The 25,899-nt window shown below is 35.9% G+C and overlaps 1 protein-coding gene across 2 annotated transcripts in view; it reads left to right on the forward strand.

Moving 5' to 3' along the window:
• bbs9 (Bardet-Biedl syndrome 9) overlaps positions 1-25,899 on the forward strand; it is a 107,155-nt gene that overhangs the window by 3,046 nt on the left and 78,210 nt on the right. Inside the window, exons 3-16 of one of the 2 annotated variants that reach the window (XM_042755720.1) lie at positions 3,377-3,527; positions 4,319-4,383; positions 4,851-4,964; positions 5,911-6,085; positions 8,557-8,641; positions 8,727-8,910; positions 10,098-10,227; positions 10,908-11,089; positions 11,529-11,605; positions 12,140-12,193; positions 12,321-12,423; positions 17,380-17,484; positions 20,690-20,704; positions 22,764-22,904. In XM_042755720.1, coding sequence (XP_042611654.1) covers positions 3,377-3,527; positions 4,319-4,383; positions 4,851-4,964; positions 5,911-6,085; positions 8,557-8,641; positions 8,727-8,910; positions 10,098-10,227; positions 10,908-11,089; positions 11,529-11,605; positions 12,140-12,193; positions 12,321-12,423; positions 17,380-17,484; positions 20,690-20,704; positions 22,764-22,904 — 1,581 coding nt within the window. The remainder of the gene's footprint in view (positions 1-3,376; positions 3,528-4,318; positions 4,384-4,850; positions 4,965-5,910; positions 6,086-8,556; positions 8,642-8,726; positions 8,911-10,097; positions 10,228-10,907; positions 11,090-11,528; positions 11,606-12,139; positions 12,194-12,320; positions 12,424-17,379; positions 17,485-20,689; positions 20,705-22,763; positions 22,905-25,899) is intronic. The other variant, XM_042755721.1, reaches the window with a different exon arrangement.

A 25,899-nucleotide genomic window follows, 5' to 3' on the forward strand; every position in this document is an offset into this window, starting at 1 on the left:
GCATCTGTCGCTGGTGAATGTCTGGATGGTCTCTTTGGTCTTTGGGACTTAGAATTTAATGTCTGTTTTTCCCAAGAGCAAACTGAAACATGGACTCATCTGAACACAGCACACATTTCCACAGTTTTTTGACTATCTGAGATGAGCTCTGGCCCAGAGAACCCGGCGGCATCACTGCATTGAACTGATGTGTAGCTTTCTCCTTGCATAACACAGATTCAGGTTGCATTTCTTAATGCACCGTCAGACTGTGATAAATGACAGTGGTTTTTGAAGTACTCCTGAGTCCATGTGGTTATATTTAACACTTTTTTTTTTAAAAATGCAATAAATCTGTTGTTGTTTAGAAAGAGAAGTTTCAGTGTCACATGATCCTTCAGAAATCATTCTAATATGCTGATTTGCTGCTCAAGAGACATTTACACATTTATTATTATCAATGTTAAAAATAGTTTTTGTGGTTTAACATTTTTGTGGAAACAATGATACCACTCAAACATTTGTGATTTTAAAAAAGAACTTAAGAAAGAGAAATTAAAAATGATGTGATGAAAAGTGAGGGAAGACATTTAAAATGTTTCAAAAGATATTTATTTAATAAATGCTTTAATAAATGTAATAAATATATTTGATAAATGTAAATAAATGCTGTTAATTGAACATTCTATTTATCAAGAATCCTGAAAAATAAAATGTATCACCATTTCCACACAAAATATTTGAAGCTGCACACCCGTTTTCAACATTGATAATAATCAGAAATGTTTTCTGCGCATCAAATCAAATTGTAAAGATTTCTGAAAGATCATGTGACACTGAAAACTTGACTAATGTTGCTGAAAATTTGGTTTGCATCACAGGAATAAATTTAATTTTATAATGTATTAATTTTTTTTTCAATTTGTAATAATATTTCACAATATTGCTATTTTTACTGTATTTTTGATTAAATAAATGCAGCTATGATGAGCAGAAGTGATAGGCTATATTTTCAATATCATTAATATTACTGTATTTTTGATTAAATAAATGCAGCTATGATGAGCAGAAGTGATTTTAATGTTTAGTTATTTATTGTGTTTTTGTTTATATACACACATGCCTGTATATATTTAAGAAAATGTTTTGTTTATTTATATATATATATATATATATATATATATATATATATATATATATATAGTATATATATATATATATATATATATATATATATATGCGCATGTAATATTCCTTAATTAGGAATATTTCTATATTCCTAAATTAGTGCTGTCAAACGATTAATTGTGATTAATCGCATACAAAATAAAAGTTTTTGTGTGCATATTGTATGTGTGTGTTCTGTGTATATTTATTATGTATACATAAATACACACATACAGTATACATTTAGAAAATATTTACATGTATCTACATGTCTATATTTTTTTTTATTTAATTTATATTATAAATAAATATATTTAATATATAAACATAATTTTTTTTTTATTTATATACATGCATGTGTGTGTATTTACAGTGGGTACGGAAAGTATTCAGAACCCCCTCTTGTTATATTGCAGCCATTTGCTAAAATCATTTAAGTTCATTTTTTTCCTCAATGTACACACAGCACCCCATATTGACAGAAAAACACAGTATTGTTGACATTTTTGCACATTTATTAAAAAAAGAAAAACTGAAATATCACTTGGTCCTAAATATTCAGACCCTTTGCTCAGTATTTAGTAGAAGCACCCTTTTGATCTAATACAGCCATGAGTCTTTTTGGGAAAGACTCAACAAGTTTTTCACACCTAGATTTGGGGATCCTCTGCCATTCCTCCTTGCAGATCCTCTCCAGTTCTGTCAGGTTGGATGGTAAACGTTGGTGGACAGCCATTTTCAGGTCTCTCCAGAGATGCTCAATTGGGTTTAAGTCAGGGCTCTGGCTGGGCCATTCAAGAACAGTCAGGGAGTTGTTGTGAAGCCACTCCTTCATTATTTTAGCTGTGTGCTTAGGGTCATTGTCTTGTTGGAAGGTGAACCTTTGGCCCAGTCTGAGGTCCTGAGCACTCTGGAGAAGGTTTTCGTCCAGGATATCCCTGTACTTGGCCGCATTAATCTTTCCCTCGATTGCAACCAGTCGTCCTGTCCCTGCAGCTGAAAAAAACACTCCCACAACATGATGCTGCCACCACCATGCTTCACTGTTGGGACTGTATTGGACAGGTGATGAGCAGTGCCTGGTTTTCTCCACAAATACCGCTTAGAATTAAGGTCAAAAAGTTCTATCTTGGTCTCATCAGACCAGAGAATCTTATTTCTCACCATCTTGGAGTCCTTCAGGTGTTTTTTTCATGTGTCTTGCACTGAGGAGAGGCTTCCGTCAGGCCACTCTGCCGTAAAGCCCCGACTGGTGGAGGGCTGCAGTGATGGTTGACTTTCTACAACTTTCTCCCATCTCCCAACTGCATCTCTGGAGCTCAGCCACAGTGATCTTTGGGTTCCTCTTTACCTCTCTCACCAAGGCTCTCTTCTCCCCCGATAGCTCAGTTTGGCAGGACGGCCAGCTCTAGGAAGGGGTTCTGGTTGTCCCCAACCGTCTTCCATTTAAGGATTATGGAGGCCACTGTGCTCTTAGGAACCTTAAGTGCAGCAGAAATTTTTTTTTGTAACCTTGGCCAGATCTGCTGCCTTGCCACAATTCTGTCTCTGAGCTCTTCAGGCAGTTCCTTTGACCTCATGATTCTCATTTGCTCTGACATGCACTGTGAGCTGTAAGGTCTTATAGAGACATTCAGGGGGTCTGAATACTTTCCGTACCCACTGTATATATACATAACAAATATACACAGCACACATACACATATTTTTTATAAAAAAAATTTTTTTTTTGGTTGGATATTTATTTTCGTTTGAGAACACTAGTATTATTACAATATAAGATACATCTTTTAATGTGATAAAAATGGCTTTCTTTTGCTTGTGTAAATGAACTAATAATATGACAATAATTATGCTCTTGAAGTGATTAATTTTGCAGTTACTTTTTATTTATTACTTCGCCACTTGGGCATGATGTCATTATTAACAGTCCAATATTAAACTAGTTAAAATGACGACCATGGTGCGACCATGTTACTATGAATTTAGGAAACAGTCATGACTAGCTAGTCAATTTCTCCAGTAATGCAGTGTACTACAGTGGTTAAGCAGCGAGTTTACATCATTGTACGGGAAACACATCCCTGTATTAATGTCTGGTTAGACGCTATATTGAATTTCACATGGAAATTAAGCTTTTAAGGACAGACTTGCAGACTTTAGACTGGCTCGCATTGTTGAACCAAATTCTGTTCTTTCTGTTCTTTCTCTCCCCTGTTCTCCAATCCAGATAAGATTGTAGTGGGCAGTTTTATGGGGATGTTACGCATCTTCTCTCCACACCCTGCTAAACCAGATGAGCAGACGGAAGCTGATGCCCAGCTGCTGGAGGTTCAGTTGCCTGATCCCATCATTCAGGTGGAGATGGGCAAGTTTGTCTCGTAAGTCTCACGTGCTGTTTCTACCATTATGAGTGACATGTTCAGATTCACATTACAGCAATCATCACTACCAACTCAACCACATCTCTACAAAATCATAATCAGCACATTTATCAATCTGAAATTAATCAATCAATCAAAATGACAAAAGTTAGATAAAGTATTTGTTTATTTCATGTCCCATATTTTTCTGAAAATAAATAAATAAAATAAAATAAAAGCACATCAACAACTGGAAACCAACATTTCTTCTCTCTGAATTCTTTTACCTGTTCTGGTGTTTTTTGAGGTTAATTTAATTTTTTAATGATGTTTATTACTAGAAATTGAAGAAATCATACAAATCAGGTGTTTATTCAGACAATTAACATTTTTCTAAGGGTTATCAATTCCTTTCACTGATACTTCAAGTCCTATTTTGTACCCAATCCAAGGGAAGTGCAGCACAGGGCTTCTATAGTCTTTATTATGTGCCTAATTCTAAACACACATATACCAAATGATGATGCTACCACATTAATTATGATACTGTCTTCATACTATGTCTGCCTATTGTGATGTTATAGGCAGCAAATGCAGTCATATTTTCAAACTTGCGAAAGAAACTGTCAATTCTGATTCCTGTAATGGAATCTTATAATGGCTCCTGTAAGAAAAATAATTGTTTTATCATTTGTAAATAATTGATTGGTTTTTTTTGGAATACCTTTTTAATGTTGGATTACTTTTCGTTTTTGCAAGATATTTAAATTTTTTTTTACTCCCTTTTCTTTCTTTGTCTTGTATTTTAGTTGTTCAGAGTTGCTCCATCTGGCAGTGCTTCATCCCAGAAAGCTGTCTGTCTATGCTGTGTCAGGTTGGTTTTCCGCAGATTCAGACCTACCTTATGTTGTACTTCCTTTCAAATACTGCCATGAAACTTTGCATATTAGGGGTCAACTTTTTTTTAGTTTTTGTTCTGAAAAACTGTTACCTCTTAAACAGAACTGTACACATGCAGTGGTCATTTTTGTACTTTCTTTATTGGCTTTAGACTGATGATATAATTGTACACCAGGGTTTCGCAAAGTCAGGAACCCATAGTCATGGAGTAGGTAAAATAATTTTAGGGCCCTATGATTTCCACAATTCGGACAGAATTGCGTAATGCATTCATAAAAATTGAATTTATTTTATGTTCATGACAACCTGTCAAAATAGGAGTTCAGTTTGACTTAAAATTCAGTCTGCCAATCTGTCATATTTTTATCTGATCTTCAGATTTTGTGCACCAAATGCACGTGCTCTCGCAGATGTTATGTTTGCTGGTCTTGGTTTTCTCAGGTACTGCTGGGAATGTTGAACATGGTGACCAGTATCAGCTGCGACTGGTGTATGAACACAACCTTCAGAGAACAGCTTGCAACATGACGTATGGTCCATTTGGGGGTGTCACAGGTAACTGATATTATCGGTATTCCACACATAATACATCTCATTCTAAATTTTTCAGTGGGTTGAATTAAGCTACATATTCTTTTTCTTTTTACATGAAACATTCTCTTCTCTTTGCCTTTTCCGTCTTTATCTTGTGATACATAATTGATCATTAGTGTGATGGAATAGATGGAATAGTTTTCATTTTTATATTGTATTAGTAAATGTTGAAATTAACATTAGCTAAGATTTATAAATGTTTTAGCGACCTTTTTTTATTGTTAATTCATGTTAATGTAATAACAAATGTTAAAACAAATAGCACGTTCCTCATGCATTCATTCTTATTCACACCATTCTCAAAATAGTTGAAACTTAATGCTCCCTTTAGCCTCAGTGAACATCTGCCTGTAAATTTGGGGTCCTGAGGTTTCTTTTGTTTGTGTGAAGACAGGTGCTTAAAGTTGTAGCACATGTTCGTTTAATAGTATTTTAGACTTCTAGTACAGTATTCCATTTTTTTGGGGCAGTTCTCTTATCAATCACATGAGGGCAGCACAGTCTCGATGATGGAGTTCATCAAACAATAGTCACATTGGATCTGTACATGACAGAGCCTAGCTAGTTTAAAAGGGAGAAGACACAACAGAAATATGAATAAGAAAAATTGTATTTCCTAATTTGGCAGCTGTAGATATTGTTCTTTTTCCATTCAAATAGATAGCAGCAATACCTATATCCTATACCTGCATAAAAAAATCTCGGGGATGACAGTGTGAACTGATCTGTCTTAAAGGGACTTTCGTACAGAGCTAATCATTTGACCATCTTTATGTATAATATTGAGGAAATCTGGGCTATGTAAATCTGTTGGTGTTTTCATCTGCACAACAAAGCTACATAATACTATTGAGCATGTCCTTCTGTTCTCTTGTCTCAAGTGAATATTTCCTGTGCTGTTGTGCAGGTCATCATTTCATCTGTATCCAGTCCATGGATGGGATGCTGATGTTTTTTGAGCAGGAGACTTATGCTTTCGGTCGCTTCCTGCCAGGCTTCTTGTTGCCCGGCCCTCTGAGCTACTGCATCCGCACTGACTCCTTCATCACGGTCTCCTCCATCCGGCAGGTGGAGTGCTACAGGTGAGACCAATTCACTCCCTGACCAATTGTCCATATACTTCCATACGCAGACTCATTCTTATTAAATTCTTCCTCCATGCAAAATACCTTAAGCTGTGTGATATTAGATGGTTCTCTTACATGTTTTATGTCCCACTACACATTATTTTCATTTGATTGAGAGCTTGACTTCTGAGCCATTCCTTTGTGCCTTTACTTGCATATTTTGGGTCCTTGTCACATTGAATGTCCACTTACAGTTTAGTTTCAGGTTTTTAAAGATGGCCTCATGTTCTTCTCATAAACAGTGTAGAATTAATTATTTTATTGGAAGCTTCAAACAGGTTCTACTTCTACAGAGACTTAATTAAACTAATAACTTAATTTACTTAATTAAATTAATAATATTACTATTAATAAAATATTTCTGAGCTTGACGCATGACAACAAGAGATGTCCAAATGGTTTTTAGACAATAAACTTTCCCTGCATATTGATACAACTGAAGCCATTCTCTTTGCTTCTAAAATTATATTAAAGAAGGATAATACTTTTTTGGTTAAGATTACTGATATGGTAATAGAGTCAAAAAATGTAGTAAATTATTTGAGTTGTTTAATAGATAATAAATGAACAGGTGATTTTATTGCTAGAAAAGTATTAATGAAAGTATGTGGTCAGTTTAGGTTTTAAGCGAGGCAAGCTGACTTATTGGATGTTTATTCCTTAAAATTGTTGGCAGAGGCCCTGATTCAGCCCTATTTTGATTATGCTACCTTTCTCATAGTTGTTCCCAGGGTATGAAAGATTTTTGCAAATTACAAATGGCTCAAACCAGATGAGTCAGAATTAAAAGTTCATCCTCAAACACATTTGCATAGTGAATGTTTTAAGGAGTTGGGTTTGTTAACTGTGGAAAAAAAGAGTGTTTTTTGAAAATTGGGTATGCCATTCTTATGATACTAGGGGTAGGGGTTTTAATATTTGTCCATGTGCGTTTAGAAGTTTGGTGGGGAAAAATATGTTTTTATGCACCAGTCAGTGCAATTGCGTGGAATAAATTACCAGTGTCAATAAAGGGAATAAAAGACTTGGGGAGTGTTAAAAGAGCAGTAAAAATGGCTGTTTAGTGATGGTTGTTTGGTTTTTGATTTTTATCTTGTATGATTGTATATGGTATTGTTATTTATGTTTTTAGGAGATACTGTTTTTATTTCTTCTGTCACTTACATAGCCTTTATTCTTTATATTAACAGCGAGGACTGCAGAGGACACAAGCCATTGACTTTATTGTGTTTTTTATCCTCTGCAGTTTTTTTAAGTGTATGGGATACTTGTTACTATGTACAGTTTGTAAACTTGTCAAATAAATTTCAATTCAATTTAATTAAATTCAGTTCAAATTGCATTGGTTCTTGCATGTCAGGCAAGTACAGTTGAGTTTCTGATAACCATATCTGATGTGCTCTATGTATGTGTGTTGTGCAGTATTTATATATGAATGAAAGATTAAACCGATTGATTCATATGGATTATGTTTACAATGATGTTCTTTTGAACGACAAAGTTTTGGGTGAATGGACTTTCAAAGGAGGTACAGAAATCTCTCATTAAAAATATCTTCAGTTCTGTGTTGAAGATGAATGAAAGTCTTATGGGTTTGGAACGACATGAGGGTAAAATAATGATAGAATTTTTAGGTGAACCTTTAAGAAGGAAATATGATCTTCACAATCTGGCTAAAGCTGTTGAAAATGGAGATCTGAGCTGAGGTGAGACAGCAGAGCCGTTGGTCCTCATAATACTCCTCATGACCTGCTGTCAGTGATTTCTGAGTGCAGCGTTTGATCTGTTACAGACATATGCGCGCACACACACGCACACTCTGAACGCCGGTACCGAACATGCTCTCAAAGCTGAATAGTTGCTGCTGTGTCTCATTGCTATAAACGTTTGCCCAAACCCACCCAACATTCCTAGAGGAATTCAGCAGAAATTTGGGGTCATATTGCAAATTCAAAACAGGATTTTCTTGTTCTTTTGAGACAAAACACTTTCCAAGAATAGGGTACTAAATTGACCTAGAAACTCCATCGAGAAGGTCCATCATCCACTTCAGGGGGTTGAAATAGATATTAAATGAATGGTTTTGTTTTACCTTTGTTTGATATAAGGTTTTTCAACCTTCAGCAAGTCCTTGGACATCTCTATAACATAGAAAACTAGTAAAAATAATTATTATCTGAAACTAAATTGTTACAAAAACAATTATTTGAATATCATTTTAACAGATTATGTCAGAATTAGACACTTTTGTATGATTTTACAGTATGTCAAGGTAAGGGTCATTGGAAATGGATTGTTCGTGGTTCAAGAAACCTTCAGTGCATCATTGTTCCGGTGAAGTGACTATTGAAGCATTGAACAATCTCCAGTGTCTCTGTGTTTAGATTAATTTGTGCAGTTAACATGGTCTTCTCTTTTAAACGCAGGTATGAGACACTGGCTGTAGCCACAGATGCAGACACCAGACAAGACTCTGATCAGCAGAGCAAGAGCTCAGGGAAGAGACTGACGGTGCGTTTCCTGAAGATTGAATGTGCTGCTGTTTCCTGTGTGGATGTTTGACTTCAGATATGACTGTGTGTTTGTATGTCCTCAGGCTGACTGGACACTGGTGTTAGGAGAAGAGGCTCTAGATATCTGTGTTCCCAACACATCTTCAGCGATGTCCTCCATCTTTGTGCTGGGGGAGAGAAATCTCTTCTGTGTCAAGGATAATGGTCAGATCCGCTTCATGAAGAAATTAGAGTTCAACCCCAGCTGTTTCTTGCCCTACGGATCAGGTGACCCATACTGCCCTTAACTCTTCATGCTGTGCTGTTTAAACTTCTATAGCTCATTGCAAAGACTTTTTTTCATTTTCAAAATCTAAATGATTTATTGAAACATGACCAATTTCTGTTTCTCCATTGAAAGTCCATGTGACTAAAATTTTTAAGCTTCAAAAAGTACATGAAGACATCATATGAATGATGTAAAAAGAGACACAGTGCTTTATATGATGAACAGATTATTTAATTTAGGCTTTTATTTGCATATAAAAATTGCTGCACGATTCTGGATAAATTGAGAATCACAATTTGTTTAAAATGGAGATCGCGATTCTCCCATGATTCTGGAAAGAAAACAAAAATAAACATCAACTACAATTAAACAAAATTACTTGTAATTTACTAGAGGTTATTATTACTAGAAGATATGGATTTGAATGAAATAATAAAAATTTGAATTGGCTGAACCCACGCTTGTGAATGAATCTCTTGAATTAATGATTTAATTTTTTTAAGTCATTTTTTCGCATTTTGTTGCTGACCATATCAATGAATGACAAGAGTTCACATCGGAAGTGTGATGGCTGACCCTTTCTTTCATTTTGGCAACAGAACGGATATGTGTGTATGTGTGAGTTGGTGAGAAGGGTGTTGGCTTGTAGAAAAGTGAGAGATGGATATCTTCTGGTGGTTTGGAAGTGGATGCAGTTTATCATTTAACTACTGCATTGACTCTCCATGTGAGGCCCAGAGACCACAGACCATCTGAACACACTTCCTCCTTCAAACTCAGCTGTCTTCTGTCTTATGTTTGCATACAAAACCACCACTGGCTCTGCACCCCTTTACCTAAATTCATTACTTGCGTTCTGCAAGTGAACGTCGCTTGATTGTGCCATCCCAAAGAAGCACAAAGTTTATTATACAATTATAAAAAAAGACCTTGAACACTAGCTTGCTCTATTCTTTTTCTAGTCTATCTGTTTTCTTTTTATTTATTATATTATTTAAAAGCCCTTGCTACGTATACTGCGTTTAGGCTAACTGAGACTTGTTATAGCACTTATATATAATTGCTCTTTTTTGTTGTTTTTTATTGCTTCCATTGTCCTCATTTGTAAGTTGCTTTGGATAAAAGCGTCTGCTAAATGACTAAATGTAAATGTAATGTAATGTCTTCTCTCTGGCTTTGTCTTCAGTTTCTGAGGGTTCCACCAACATCCTGATGTGTAACCATAACAACATGCTGCTGGTGTACCAGGATGTGACGCTGAAGTGGGTGGCCCAGCTGTCCTGTGTGCCTGTGGCTGTACGTGTCGCTAACTTCCCGTAAGTGATCGCTGCCCAAATGAATCTTTCCTGTCTGCCCTTAATCTCATTAACCTCCCTTCTTCATAGAAACACCTAACAACCCTGTCAGCCCTCAAGTTAGACTGAATATGAGCTGCTGTGTGTGTGGTACTTGCCATCATTCACATGGTTGTGTGTGTGCTATGTCTCTTTAAAGCATTCAGTGTTTGTGGGACTGTTTGCTTAGAGTGGTTCTCACATGCAGAGGTAACAGATACGTCTGTAGAGAGTGTCTCTCTGGCTGTCCTGCACAGGTCACTCACTCTGCCATTGTCCATCCTGTCACTCTTCTACTGGCCTCACATTAAAAGAGCATCTGTCAGCACCACCTAAATGAGCTGCTGTGCTTGTCTCGGTTCAATGTTGTCTGTGGAGAAGTACAATCTAATACAGTCAGAAAGCAACAGTAGAAAAAGTGGAAAGAAACCAATCACACCATTCTATTAAAAAAGCTTAAAAATATTGATGTCGTAATGGGCACAATGTGTCTATAGTATAATAAATGGCTGTCTTATTTATTAAAACATTATAATAAAAAATAAAAATATCAGTTAACCTACCCTGGGCGATCATGAAGTAAGAGACCTTCAGTAGTCTTAAGCAGAAAATATTGTTTGTTTAAAGACAGACATGCATTGAAATGTGTTCTGTGTTTTCAGGGAACTGAAGGGGTTGGTGGTGACTCTGAGCTCTGACGGTCATCTCCAGTGCTCTTACATGGGCACTGACCCCTCCTTCTTCACTGCACCTAAAGTGGATGCCCGAGAGGTCAACTATGATGAGGTCGACACAGAGATGAAAATGCTGCAAAAGGTTATTCGCGAGGCTTCCAAAACCCAAGGTATGGTGCACAGAGTTCAGACGAATAAATCCACTGTGTATGTTAATAGATGCTAACAGTTAAAGGCTTCTTGCAAAGCCCAAAATTATCCCAAATTGAACGCCAGACCAGTACCTGATCTGTTTTTAAATTAAGCGAGCATTTGGGCTTTTAAACAGCTCCTTCCAGTTAACATAATATTTTATCAAAGTGTAACATTTTCTTCCTTTTAGTGTATCTTTACTGCTAATGTAACTATGTCTGAGTGGCTGGAAAAAAAGTGATGTCAAGTTAGTAATGCTACAAACAATAGGTGTGTGGCAATGCTTATCTGTGTGAGCTTTGCATGGTTGACACTAATTGAATTCATTATATAAGTCACATTGTAATATAACTCAATAAAATCAAGTCTTGTTCTACATCTAAATGTTCTGTGTGTTTGTGTGTGATCTTTCTCCAGACATTCTCCCGAGGGCAGAGACTGAGGAAGAGCTCACTCTGACCGCCATAGTCTCATCTCACATGGATGAAGTCTCGGTACAAATGCGAACATGTTTATCTCATTCATATAATTCTGCTGTTTTTATATGAAGCTTATTATAATGACTGCAGGTGACCTAAATAAAAACATTATTTTTACATTACATTATTTATGAATCATTTTTACACACATTCACACAGGTTTAGCTATTGAGACAAAGACATACTGTAGACTTAAGTTATTTTTTTATAAAGCTACCGCTAAAAGAAAACTTCCCTGAATGTCACTAAAGAAAGCTTTTGTCATATTTAGCTTAGTTTTGAAGATTGATAGTTTATGTACTTATAAGATAGTTAAGTTTACACACACACACACACACACACACACACACACACACACACACACACACACACACACACATCACTTTGTTTGATAAAAATTCTTATAAAATTCACTTTAATGACCACAGACTAACTCAAACCATAACTGAAAAAATGCTTTATGTCCACAATGGAAGGTTTTGTCAGATTTTGTGTACTTGTGGATACTGTTTTGTCTCACACACACAGTTGTGATGATCTCTCTCACAGTGTGCTGTCATACCTGAGATGAACGGCATGCCTGTCCCCTCTGTCACAGTCAAGGTTGGTTGCAGCTCATTTAACGCTGATGTCTATTAAGAATATTAGGTTTTCTTGTGTAATAGAAGCCCATAGCGCTTTATAATGCTGAGGTGATACAGTATGTCCTGAATGTGTGCTTTATTCTCAGTTTAAAATAAAGAATCGTGGTGCAGTGCACAGCCCAAAGATGACGGTGTGTGTTCAGCCTCCTCTGGGAGTCACGCAGGACCAGTTTGTGTTGGACTCCATGGGTATGATTCTTGTCTCTATACTCTTGTCTCAAACATCTACCCACAAACATGAAGTTTCTAGTGTTATGGTCGATGTTCCTAGCTGGGTGGAGAAATTGTGATGAAGTGTTGGGTTGGCTGAAACCACAAGCAGTTCTGTCTTGTCAAATTTGAATAGAAGGTGATGGTTCTTCATCCATTGGAAACATTTTTGCATGTCTACCTACATTTTTGCAAAACATACCTAGTGTATGCATAAAAATACTGCAGTTTCCAGCTGAAATAAGTATTAGTGGCAGTAAAACATCAACAACTTTTATTACATACACCATCATCTACCTGAGACCTTTCCAGGGTGGGTCCATGGTATAACAATGTTTGACATAAATTAATGCAATTTGTTCATAAACTGTAAACCTGAATAAGTTAGCAAAACTAAAAAAAGTGAGGTGAAACCTTGGGTATTTGATAGCCTAGTCTTAATAGTCTTTACCAAGAATCTTAGTCTCAGAAGATCTGGCAGTGTCAGAGAATTTGAGTTGCTTTCCTACATTGTGGCAGCTCTTACAGTTTGTGCACTGAAGAACCAATAGGACTGATGAATTTTGAACACACAGTTTTCTATTAGTGTATGCACTCCAACTATTCAAAATCATGCCACACTGTAGAGTACCACGCACATAGTTCTCCACTTAATTACTTGATATTGGTCCCAATTGTTGTTAATGTATGTATTGACTTACAGAATGATGTTTGCATAGATAACATCCCAAAATCCTATATGTGCTGTTTGCCTGTTAAGTCCATTTCTACTGTTAAACTAGCAGTATTTGTTGATTGTATTTAAAATTGACTTGGATTTGTTCTGAAATCAGACATGATGTTATGGTGCCTTGGAAGCCTGTCAGAATCAAGTTTTCTATAGAGGTATCTTTGTACAAAAATGCTGTCTGTTCAGTCATTCACTTACTGGGCAGCAAGGCAGCTGTCTTCACTTTCTGACATGAGTGAAAGTAAAACTCCAGTCAGTCATGTGCTTTAATGCAAACTCAACCCATCTGACATCACTTGAAAAAAAAAAAATACAATTATGTATAGCAGGGCAAATTTTCCCACCCAGAGATCTATGTAGATAGCATTGTTTTCAGTATAGTATGGTTTTGTGATAATATTTCATTACCAATTGTCAAATTCTTTATGGAGCTCATGAAAGAACGTGAGCTGTTGATGGAAGGAGGGGTTTCACCCAAGAAGCTCCCTTCAGGTCAGCTCAGGAATGTAAATACAGGAGACCACGAGACAGAGTTGCTGAAGCAGAGAACATTCCCTATGCTTCCCGTCTATTTTTTTGTATTTATATCCATGTGCTTTTGTTGTGATGGGCCGCTCTTTGTCAGTCCCAGATGAGCCAACTCATTCAGCTTAAGCTCTTTACTGTTTTCAAGCCCACAGTCAATATTTGAAGAAGGTTTAACCGTAAAGTATGTGGTTTACTTTTTGTGTGATTTGTTGTGTTCTTCACAAATTACTGCTAGTTTTATTACATTTATGCATTTTAGCAGACGCTTTTATCCAAAGCGACTTACAGTGCATTTAGGCTAACACTTTTTACCACTTTTTTTGCTCATCACAATGCATTCTGAGATTGCCTTATCCATGAAGGATAAATGCATTAGAATTTGGCCAAAATAAGGTATCTTAGAAGGTTTAATAATTCACATTTTGTCGAGAGCAAGCCAAAATCTTTGTGTCGAGAGCCAGCATGATTCCATAATATACTGTATGCAGCTTTTGGAAATTTGATGAATATGGAATTAGCAGATGAATATGTATTAGCAATGGGTTACATTAACATACGTTATTTGTCTTAAAAAAGAGAATGGGATAGAATGTAACAGCAGAATTGCCCAGTGTGACTGGTAAGCATTGGCTTGATTAGCAGTGTTTGTTTCTCAGATCACCAGCACATGACTGTATCTCTTGTGTTTTTGAGTGGAGCTCAGTGTGTGCTCAGTTTGGAAACTCCATGCGTCCTCTTCAGCAAGAACAGCTGTGACTGACAGACTGCTCTTAGCCTCATCAGCTGTGATGGACTGCTCAGGTGGAGTTGAGACCTGAGAAGTGGATGGATGGAGACCATGTGTCACATCACTCACTCTTTTGGATCCCTTTTTACAGTACTTTTTCCAAAACATCATTCTTTGCACATACCTTAATCAGGCTTTTTGTGATAAATGCATTTAGTTTAAATTAGGGTTTTAAAAAATTATTTACATTTTTTAAATGTTTAAATATTTAAATTGTAAAAATGTTTTTAAATGGTAAAGAATGTCTTTTTTAAATTATAAAAAAAGTCTTGTAACATTTTTTTAATTTACAAATTGTAAAAATGCGACAAGACAATACTTTTTCAGTAACGATAGTACAAAACCCATTCAGTACCCACTCTTGCAAATGGTCTTTTACGTTAGCTCTAAAGAGCATTTAAGGTTTTTATTTACAAATTTTTACCATTTTTATAAATTGAAATTATATCAAAAACACATATTTCATTAAAAGACAGCAACGCAATATGTGATGCTGTAATAAACGTGGAGATGCTAGTCCTGTCCGAATCAGTACATGAAATCACAAACATCAGGGGATAGGAATTTAAACTCAAAAAGCAGTCCCCTCCGAATAAGGTTATTGCTGATATTATATTATCCCAACGCATTGTTTTGACTAAAACATCTATACAGCATTGACTACACTGAGCTACTGTTTACACACTAATCTTCCGGATGCTGCAATTAAACTTTTATAATAAATGGGAATTATGTATAATAAAAAGTCATTATTGAAAAGACATGTAAGTCATGTATGATGCAGCAACCAGAGAACATGACTCTCTATAACGCCCACATCTAGAAACTGCAGACTACCTCTGTAACACTGTAAACACTGAGATGAAAGTCCTGTTTAAATCGGTGCACTGGGTAATAAAAATTGCAACTCAAACATCATTCAGAAAACTCGTCCCATATGTATAGTGCTACAGATGCAATAAATAATTCCATCCAGGTTGTGAAGTTTCATTTGGTCAGCATGGGCAGCTAGTCAAGCCAATACCTTAATCTAACCAGTACAATGTGTTATTTTGACCAAAACATTTTTTTGAATCACCTTTTTCATGTATTTAAGTAGAACTATTCAGAAGGTCCAAAACTATTCAGATATACACATCTTTGGTCAGTTTGTATATTTTGTGATAATGCATGAAGACATAAACCTACCACTACATTATAGCCATGACCTCAGCTTACCAGATCAAAAGTGAGTGTAAGTGCTGAGAGGGCAGAACTCATACATGCCCTAAAGGTCAAAGACCCTTAGAATAGCCCCCTATAATCCTCACAACACAAACTCACAGTGCATCTAGCTGTTTTGTCAAAGGAATTCTTATCTAAGTGCTTTTGTGCTGTGTGTGTTCTGCATGCTGTGTTTCTAATGCATGTCATGAATTCCAGGGGTGGGCTACTGTCAGCATAGGTCAAGAGAGGTCAGCACAAATGGCCTTAATTTAACCACCTAGATTCTAAACAGTTTAAAAAAGTGGTGTTATGCTTTCTGCCAGCTCAAACTGACGCCACCAGCGTGGCGGCTGAGCTTGTGTGTCGTGCACAGAACAAGAGAGCCTGATGGACTACTGTTTGCCCACGGCAGTGAGATGGAAAGGTTAAAAGCCTGCCCTCCCAGAGAGAGAGAGCTTTTAAAGAGCGTAGAAAGTGCTGCTGCCCGATGAGCTGATAGGAGCACAGACAGAGAGAGTGTGTGAGTAACAGCCAGACCCTCTCTGTGTGTGTGTGTGTGTGTGTGTGTGTGTGTACTGGGGGGCCAAACACTTAATCTGAGTGGTCGGCAATCAAGCATTACCGCGGGTCAGTCACCTGTGTGAATGCAGCTCACTGTGGACACACAAAACACTTGAAACAGATCATGTTACTAAAGACAGAAATGTAACACAAACCAATTAAAGAAATGATAAAGCCATAAGCTCTGCATTAAGGAGCCTTGTTAACTGTGGTAAAATCTCTCTAATGCACAGCTTTTAGGGGGTTTCTGGTAGGGCTGCATGATTAATCGAAATAAAACTGATTAATGTGATTTATTAACTCACAAAGTCTGTGATTTGATTCAATAAATATATGCTGCAGGTTTCAGAGTGAAAGAGTTCATTACTCCTGATCTGGTGTTTTCAGTCTCTCAGAGCGGCTCGGTTCACAGTAAATTGCTGGTCCACACAAGCTCCATCTCTACATCTGCTCTGAGTTTGGGTCACTTATAATGTGCATTTGGAAAGGCAACATGCGCCAACCATCTTCCACTTCAACATGTAATGAGAAGCGCTTATAAACCAGCTGTTGTCAAAAAAAGAAAGCAGGTTTCCGTGCAGTTTTCCACTAATGTAAACATTTTAAAGGTTTTGAAATTAAGGATTTTAAACAGCCACAAAAATTAGTTTTGTAATTTTATAAGTGTACTATAAAATGCTAAATAAATAGTAATTCAACTTTTTAACTTATTTATGTTATTTTATAGGGAATATTACAATAGTATTTTTTTTTTTTTTTCAGAAAAATCATACAATTACATTACATTACAGTTTCCCTTAAAACGTAACCATGATACTTACTTTTAAAAAACTGCTCCAGGCGTAATAATAATAATATGAATGTTAAATGATTAAATATCTAAGCTCCTAAAGTGATTCTACGAGTGTTCTCCGCAAGTGTTGTAGTTCATTTGTGTTAAGTGTAGATTATTTACAGGTTGCAACGTAGCAAGCTGCTGCATTAATGCACTAATAGAATGTGTAGAATTTTATGACAACTTTTAATATGGCTCCTCACAATTAAGAAGAGTCACAACTAACACACCTGTTGGCATGCCTTAATACCAAATTACACGTTATGTATCTTGTTGTTTGTTTGACAGGCAGTGGCTGTGAGTTAGTGGTGAGATTCTCAGCATTTCTGAACGGCCACTATCCTCCAGCGGATTTGTGTGGAGATATCGCCGTGTCCTACAGCTCAGCTACAGGTATGAGCTCCTCATGATCACTCCCACGCTCTGTTTGTCTGACTCCATCTCCAAGCTCTGGAACACATTACCCTCTTTCCTCACTTCTTTAAGCCCTTTTACTCATTTCAAGATGTCTGGATGCTTGCCAAAGCAGAAAAAGCAGCAGAAAGGCTGCGTTTGTCCTGGCGTTTCTCTTGGATGGTGTCTGTGTTGGCAGAGACTGCTGGAAAACTTCCTGAAAATATCCGGGAGTTTCCCTTTTCTCTGGCACTCTTTTTCTTTCTGTCCTTCTGAAAATAGTGACTCTGTTTTACTCATTAGCTCGCAGGTACATAGGACTGCACACACACACACACACACACACACACACACACACACACACACACACACACACACATGCTTGTCTAGATTTCTAATTGTTTTTAGATGAAGCTAATTAGAATGAGTAAAGACTAACCCAAACCCTGACATTATAAGAATACATCTGAAAGTTTCCAATGGGTGATTTTGTCATAATTAGCCAACTTATTGGGAAAACTTTGAGCACTCTCTATTTGTATACGCAATAACAGGAACTAAGGATCTGGGTCCTAATTTATGAAATTCTTGGGGGAAAAAATTGTTTCTTAAGAGAAATTCTGAGAAGTTTGTAAGAATTTTTATAAAAATATATATATATATATATATATATATATATATATATAATTTATTTTTATTTTTTTCGGTAACACTTTTGTATTGGGAACAAATCTCACTTTTAACTAATTGCTTATTAGCATGCATTTTATTAGCATATTGGCTGTTTATTAGTTCTTAATATAAAATAAAGCAAATATTCTGCATGACCACATTCTACATCCCTAATCCTACTCAATACCTAACCTTAACAACTACTAACTGTTAATAAGCTGTAATTAAGAGTTTTGAGGCAAAAGTCGTAGTTAATAATTTGTTAATAGTGAGAATTGGACCTTAAAATAAAGTGTGAACTTTTTTTGTTAAGAAAGAAAGTGACAGGCTTGATCAACTCAATCAACTCAGCACCTTAAAGGTTTTAGAGTACTTGTGCGGTGCACATACAGTACTAGTAGTATAAGTATGTATTATATGTAGCTCATGTTATGTTGTAAGGCTTACTATTTGGAACCTAAACGGAATAAAACAGAATTCCGTTTTAGAATATTCTTCTTTATTTTGGGACTTTATTCTTAGGTTAGAAAAAATAAGAAAATAGGGGGTAAGAATATTGCCGTTATCGTGAATCTGGTTTTATATGATATTTGTGATATAAGTTAAACATTTTATGCATGTAAGTGTGTGTGTACTAAGCACTGGAGTAATTCTGCATTGGAGATGCTTGTGCGGAATTGGAAGAATTTGTGTGTGTGTGTTGCCCATGCAAGCCTGTAATTACTGTCCTAATCACTTGCTTCTTCCACACCTAAAAACACACTCTCACACACATAACACACAAAGGTTAATTGTAGCGCTTTGAAGGTTTTAATCCAGCCTTCATTGCTTTCATGTTCAGACCCTTACTGACAGTAAACACATCTCCCCAAAATAGTCAAGACATAGTGAGGATGATTTCAGAGCAGTATACTACTGTTGCCATCCACCAGAAGTAATATCATCCACAACACCTTGTTTGCTTGTATGTTTGATTGAACTGCCAACAAAAAAGTTTTAAACAGGGAATATTAGCTACGTTTCTGAGATAAACACTGATGACACTCACTGAAGTGAACATGCAACATCTTGGGGTCATGTGACAACAATGTAGCAAACCAAACTTGTATTTGCATCTTTTAGAGATCTTTTTAAAACAATGGCAGCTTGTTTAGTGCTTTCGATTCATAGTGGTACGAGTAAATATCATAAAATAGTGTAATTTTACAGTTTATAAAATTGTATTCTGCTGCTTAACACTGGGAGATGTGGATATGAAGGTGGATTTTCATTAAGTGTTACAATGTCGGGCACATTGTCTCATTTGCCATTTACTATTCAATTACATTCTTGTTAAACTAAAGTAAGAGGTATGACCTGCTCGGAGCTGCAGAAACCTCCAGTAAGCATCCTGCAGAATCATTAAATTGCTTTTAAAATGTATTTTTTGTTAAGTACCAGTGAGAGTGCAATAAAGTTTAAATGCATTCTGAAGATTTCTCACACAGAAAATGTGCTAAGAGTGCACAGACTCTCTGTGTGGCTTCGAGGGAGCAGTATTTGTGTAGTAACAGCAGGAATAGCTCTTGAGAACATGTGGAATGCAGAGCGTGTTTTTGGGAGTGTGGTTTAAATGACTGATGCAGCCACCAGTTGAAGTGCCTTTTCTGGGCAGTAATGGCTATTCCTCTCTTTAAGTAAACAGAGCATTCGCTGCTGAAATGGAAGATGAGGTTAGCTGGTTATGGTGAGTTTTTGTCAAAGGGTCGGTGGTGTTTACACAGAGACAAATTGAGCTTTACGCAAATGAGCGGGAACTCTGAGGGGAGACTAATGCTACATTTAGACCTGGAAGCAGAGGTGTATCTCAAACACTTCCAGCTTATAGGTCATATTTCATAAAGTGTTCTGCCGGTCAGAAGCATTCAGTTCAACAGCTACCATTGATTTCAGAGAAAAGCTTTTTGGATGAATCTCATGAAAACAGGCCCAAGTTAGATTTCACTCTAAAATAGAATAAATAAATAAATATATTTTGAAATGATATTTTAAAATCCAGTAGAAACAATTACATTGTGAAATATTATTACAATTAAAAATACATGTTTTCTTTTTTATTAAAATATAAGTTGTAATTTCTTCTTATGAGGGCAAAGCTGAATTTTTAGCCATTACTGATGAATAGAAATTAATAAAAGAATCTAGAACAGCATGTATTTGAAATAGAAATCTCTTGTAATATTATAAAAGTCTTTGCTGTCGCTTTAGATCAATTTAATGCATCCTTGCTAAGTGTGTTATTATTATTTCCTTTTTTTAATATCTTGCCCCATTTTTTTAAATTGTAATAATATTTCACAATAGTACTGCTTTAACTGTATTTTTATTTGTGGACCTTTTTCTTCTGTTTCCTTCAATTTTATGAAATTACTGCATCAGTTGTTTTTCTGCAGTACAGTCACCCCTGACTGCCCCTCTGTAGTATGATTCATGTGTCAGTGTGAATGTGTAATTCAGATATTCTGCTCTTCTTTCTTGCTGCCTCCCATGTCAGAGCTCAACCCTGCAGGTGAGTGACAGAAAGGCCCTCAGAACAGGATATATATTTCCTATCATCAGATGTGACTGCATATGTTCAGCTGTAGGCAAACACTTTAATATGCAAATATGTTGATAAATATACACACAAAGCACAGGGCATTTCTTCTGCACCTTCACTGCAGTAGTTGATGTGTCCAGTAGGGGGTAGGGGGTGATAGCATCATGATTTTGTTTCCCATCTCACAGACAGGAAAGTCAGTATGTCATGTTCTTCTTTGCTCTAAAATAGTGGTTCCAAAGCTTTTCTGTCATCCAAATCCCTTAGACATAAACTTTGAGATTTTAAGTTAATATTTTAATAATTTAAAAACACATTCGCATGTTCATAGTTTACTGATGCCGGTTAATGGTCAAAACATGCAAGTAAACAGATAAAATATTTGTGTTTTTTATGTAAGTTGTTTTAATATACTGTGTAGGGTTGTGTGACTTGCCCAAAATATCATATTGTGATTATGTTGCGATATGAAGTGCAATATGAAAAACATTTTTACTTTGTAGCTAGACTTTACTTTGTAAGTAGACTTAAACCTTTTTTTTATTTGTGATTGTGTCACAGCCCACATTGCATTCACACTGGTGTTTTTAGGAACCCAATCAAATGTAATAATAAAAAGAATATTATTAGTATTAGTATTATTATTAACTGTAATTATGAAAAATGAAGACAGAAAAAATAAATGTGAAATAAAAAAAATAAAAAATTAAATTACATCAAGTTGTGATGCTATAAAAATTCTTAAAGGGGTCATATGACGTTGCTAAAAAATAACATTATTTTGTGTATTTGGTGTAATGAAATGTGTTTATGCGGTTTAAGGTTCAAAAGACACATTATTTTCCACATAATGTACATTATTGTTTCTCCCTATGGCCCGCCTTTCTGAAATGTATCGATTTTTACGAAGCTCATCGTTCTGAAAAGTGGGGTGTATGCTGAATTGCCAGCTATCCAGTGCATTGTGATTGGCTGAATACCTCAAGTGTGTGACAAAAATGTTACGGCCCTTAACATACTGTGATGCCGTGTCCCGGTGCGACAAGACAAAACCAATAAAGCCCATTACAAACATTTGTAGCATCCAGTGGGGACATAATTACTAAGTTGCATCACTCCGTGTAAACATAAAACCATGTCTGCATTTGTGATTGAAGAAACGACTAACAACATGCGCTACTCTACACTGCTCAGAACTAGCGTTTGAATTATCAGTGGCAAATCCTTTACATATGAAAATGTACTTACAGTCTATGAGTCAGAATTATTTGTCAGAACACTGGCATTGTAGGCTACTCTCCCAGGAAACAGTCCTTGTCCTCCATAAAATGCACTGCACAAATCTGAATATTTGGGTCGAACTGTTCTGGAACAGTGTTGTAAATACAACTTAACCACTGATTTAACCACTAAGAATGTCTATTTAGGTTTGAGACTTAGAGAAAAGAAAGGAAAACTTGACCCCTTTAAATTCTTCACATTCAAAAAAGTCAACCTCTGCCCACAAAAATGTTGGAAATTATGTGAATTTATAAATTAAAGTGTACCTAGTGCACACTGGCTTCCCGAATGCAAGGTAAACTCAAAGCACATTCAGAAATGATGTTCTTCATTCACTGTGAACCAAGCTGAAAAGAAACCCTGCTCTCAAGTATGACATTAGCTCAGTGGCTCATGGCACTACAGTACAGGTTTAGATTACAGAAATAACAGAAATAACAGGAAAGCATTACTGAAACTCCAGATGCACTTATCTACTCAACATATTATGATCACGTGCCTTTGAACAGTACATAGGTACATGTTTGTTTTTTCAGCATCACTGATCTTATATTCTTTTCTTCAAACTCTTAGAGAGTCTCCTCTGCCTCATCCTTATTTCCAAAAAGACTTGTTCAGTCGAGCTAATATTGGCTGAAGTTTTTGAAGACTAGTCTGAAGATGAAACTTTTTACAGTTCAATGTGTGTTTGAGTGGTTCTTGTCTTTTGTGTAATGACTTGTCTTTGTGTTTGCGCTCACTCTGTCAGGAATCCCTCGAGTATCTCAATGTAAATTCAACCTGCCTCTTCGGTTAGTGTGCTACCCCTCCTCAGCTATCAAAAATGCCAAGTACAAGATCACTGTGGACACCAACAAACCTCCCGTCAACCTCAGTGAAGTCTTCCCAGGTACCACAGCCAAACATATTTTTTGTAATTCTATTTCAGTCCAGCCTTCTCTGGAATCATACAAAAACACATTGCATCACATGTCACCTCAAGCTTCCTTGCCAAAAAGTCAACCATCAACCATAATCTCTATGTGTATTACCAACACTACTATTATAAGAGTCATGGGTTGAACTTAGGCAAATACTAATTTTACAGATTCATTAGTTTGCCACTGGGGGTGCAACAACAGCAACATCTGTAAAAGTCTGCATACCTTGGGTCTTACTTCGGCAAACATAAATGTAGATTTTTTTATATATATATTTTTAAACATTGTACATTTCTACACCTGTGACAGATATTTAGTGGGTGTAGTGTAAGGCTGTCAGTTGTAAGGGCCTTTACTGTGAAGAAGATATATTTATATATATATAGAGAGAGAGAGAGAGAGTTTTTTGAAGCATATTTCACATATTAATTGTATTCTGAAGCACAGTATAAAAAACTTAAATGGGATATTACAAGAAGAACTCTGATCAAAATTAGAGAACAGTTACAGATACCTCCAAGTTGTTGGTGTTAATCTGGCACCTGTTGCTAATTTTCCTTAATTATATAACAAACCCTATTTAACTGGTAGCATTCCTCTAATTTTCACTGAGATTGCAAGATAGTGGGCTGCTCTTAGGTGACTGAAATCCTGCAACAGGAGGTTGTCCAGATGAAGGACAAAGGGATGACCCTTTCAGCCACTGTAAGAGAAGCTGGTCATTCCAAATCTGTGATTTCTAGAATATTGCAGCTTTAAAATGACACTAATTCATTCAAGTCCCCCAAAAAGGCTGTGCATCCACCTAAGACAAATGCACGAGAAGACAAGATAATGCGGAGACTCTCAGTAGGGAATCGGTTCAACACTGCAGCTGGAATTGCTCACCAGTTCAGTGCTGAACAGGGTAAGGATCTGTCTCGGCATGTTTAAGAGAAGTCGGACTGAAAGCGCACTCTGCAGAGACCAAGCCTCTCATCAGCAGAAACAATCAAAAGGCTAGACTCACATTTGCTAAGGAGCACGTTGTGTAGAGAGAGGAGGACTGGCCCAGAGTTCACTTTAGTGAGTTTAATTCATCTGGGTCTGATGGGAAGAAGGGGGAGTGTTATGCTCTGGGGGATGTTTTGTGCAGCAGAAGTTGGGCCTCTTTTACAGCTACATGGCAGGTGAATGCAAATGTTTATCAGAACCTCCTTCAGCAACATGCGGTACCTTTTCTGCAAGCATCTCCTAATCAGCCTGTATTTTCATGCTAGACAATGTCCCCATCACACTGCAAAATGGGTAAAGCAGTTTCCTTGAAGCTAAGAACATTGAAATAATGAAATGGCTGGCTCAGAGTCCTGATCTGAATCAAATTAAAAATCTCTGGAAAATCCTAGGCAACAAAGTTATGGCTAAGTTGTAATCTTCTTTCATGTTACAGTGGTTACTGTTCTCTAATTTTGATCACTGTGTTTTCCACAAAATAAAGGTTTTTATTGAAATGCTTTGGTTATTTTGTAAAACATGTTAGCATGTTTACCCGGATGTCAAGGCTTTGAGAGTCCCGTTCTATGGTCCGGTTAGACGGATTTAAAAAAAAGAAACTAATATAGTCTTGTGCACTGTGTCATTTACATTTCATCAAGTTAAAATAATATAAAAATAAAATAGAATAGAATAAAATAGAAATAGAAGCAATAAAGTGTGAGAATACACATACAATATCAATAATCTATGTATGTAATTTTAATGCTATGGTCTTGTGTACTGTAGATATTTAAAGATGGCCATCTTTAAGCATGACTGTTGAAATGGTAATACTTAACAGTAAGAATCAATTTGTAATATTAATGAAAGCTGCAGAAGTATTGTTCCTAGTGTGTTCATTTCAACTTTTACTATTACTAATAGGCTACATTTTTTAATTTTAAAGTTTCTTTTTTTTAACATTAGTAAACTATGAAATAACTTTAATGATCAATATAATAATTAATATTAATATGTTTATTCATTTACAAAGTATGGTTCAGTACTGCTACTGGTTTCTTGAAAATAGTAAAACACTGTTTTAGTTTTCCTTTAGTATCCATTTTAAAAACTATAGCTATCGGTATAGGTAAAATCCACTATCGGACGACTTCTAATATATATATATATATATATAAAAAAAATTTAGTCTAATGATGCAAAATAATATATTTATACAGTAAATTACTAATTGCAATTAAAGAGCATTTGCCCATTGAATACTTGCACAACTGTTTCCAAATTTTAGTAATTACAGTTTATGGGCCAGACATTAATGGCACTTGTGGTACTTTGATGTTCATGTCGAACACACCTATACACTGGATTCATTTTGTCTTATCTTTATAAAATATGATATAGTTAAGCTATATCACACAAGCAACGTGTGCAATATTACACGAGTGCTGTTTCAGTCCCAAATAGCATGTGTGCAAATGTGAAATAGATTTTATACAGCATTTAATTAAATAAGAACTTAATTTAATTAAATAAGAACTCCAAAAACTTGTTTTTGCTCAACTTTGCCAATGCAAATATTACCTATAAAGACAAAGCAGAACTGTTGTGCGTCTCCGAGCAACACACAGTAGTGATTTGACTCAGTGACTTATACATTAAGACATTTACTGCCACATACTGGCAGTTTTAGTTTCTTATTTAGAGTATCATATTATTCAAAAATAATTCCATATTCTCATATTGATAAAAATTCTGAAAAAATAAATAAAATAAAATCCATATTAATAAAAAACTAATTAAAGGGACAGTTCACACAAAAATTAAAAATTAAAATAGAAAAAAAAAATTCTAAATCTACTTTTTGTAATATCTATTTCATGGTTTTCTCATGTCTTTAGATGATCTTTTGGAGGATTTTTCAGCCAAATTTGATGTGCAATTAACTTTAAGTAATTGCCACAAAGTGTAATTAATTAGATTGAAAATTTT

The sequence above is a fragment of the Cyprinus carpio genome, unplaced genomic scaffold (genome assembly GCF_018340385.1).
Source record: "Cyprinus carpio isolate SPL01 unplaced genomic scaffold, ASM1834038v1 S000006746, whole genome shotgun sequence".
Classification (NCBI taxonomy): Eukaryota; Metazoa; Chordata; class Actinopteri; order Cypriniformes; family Cyprinidae; genus Cyprinus; species Cyprinus carpio.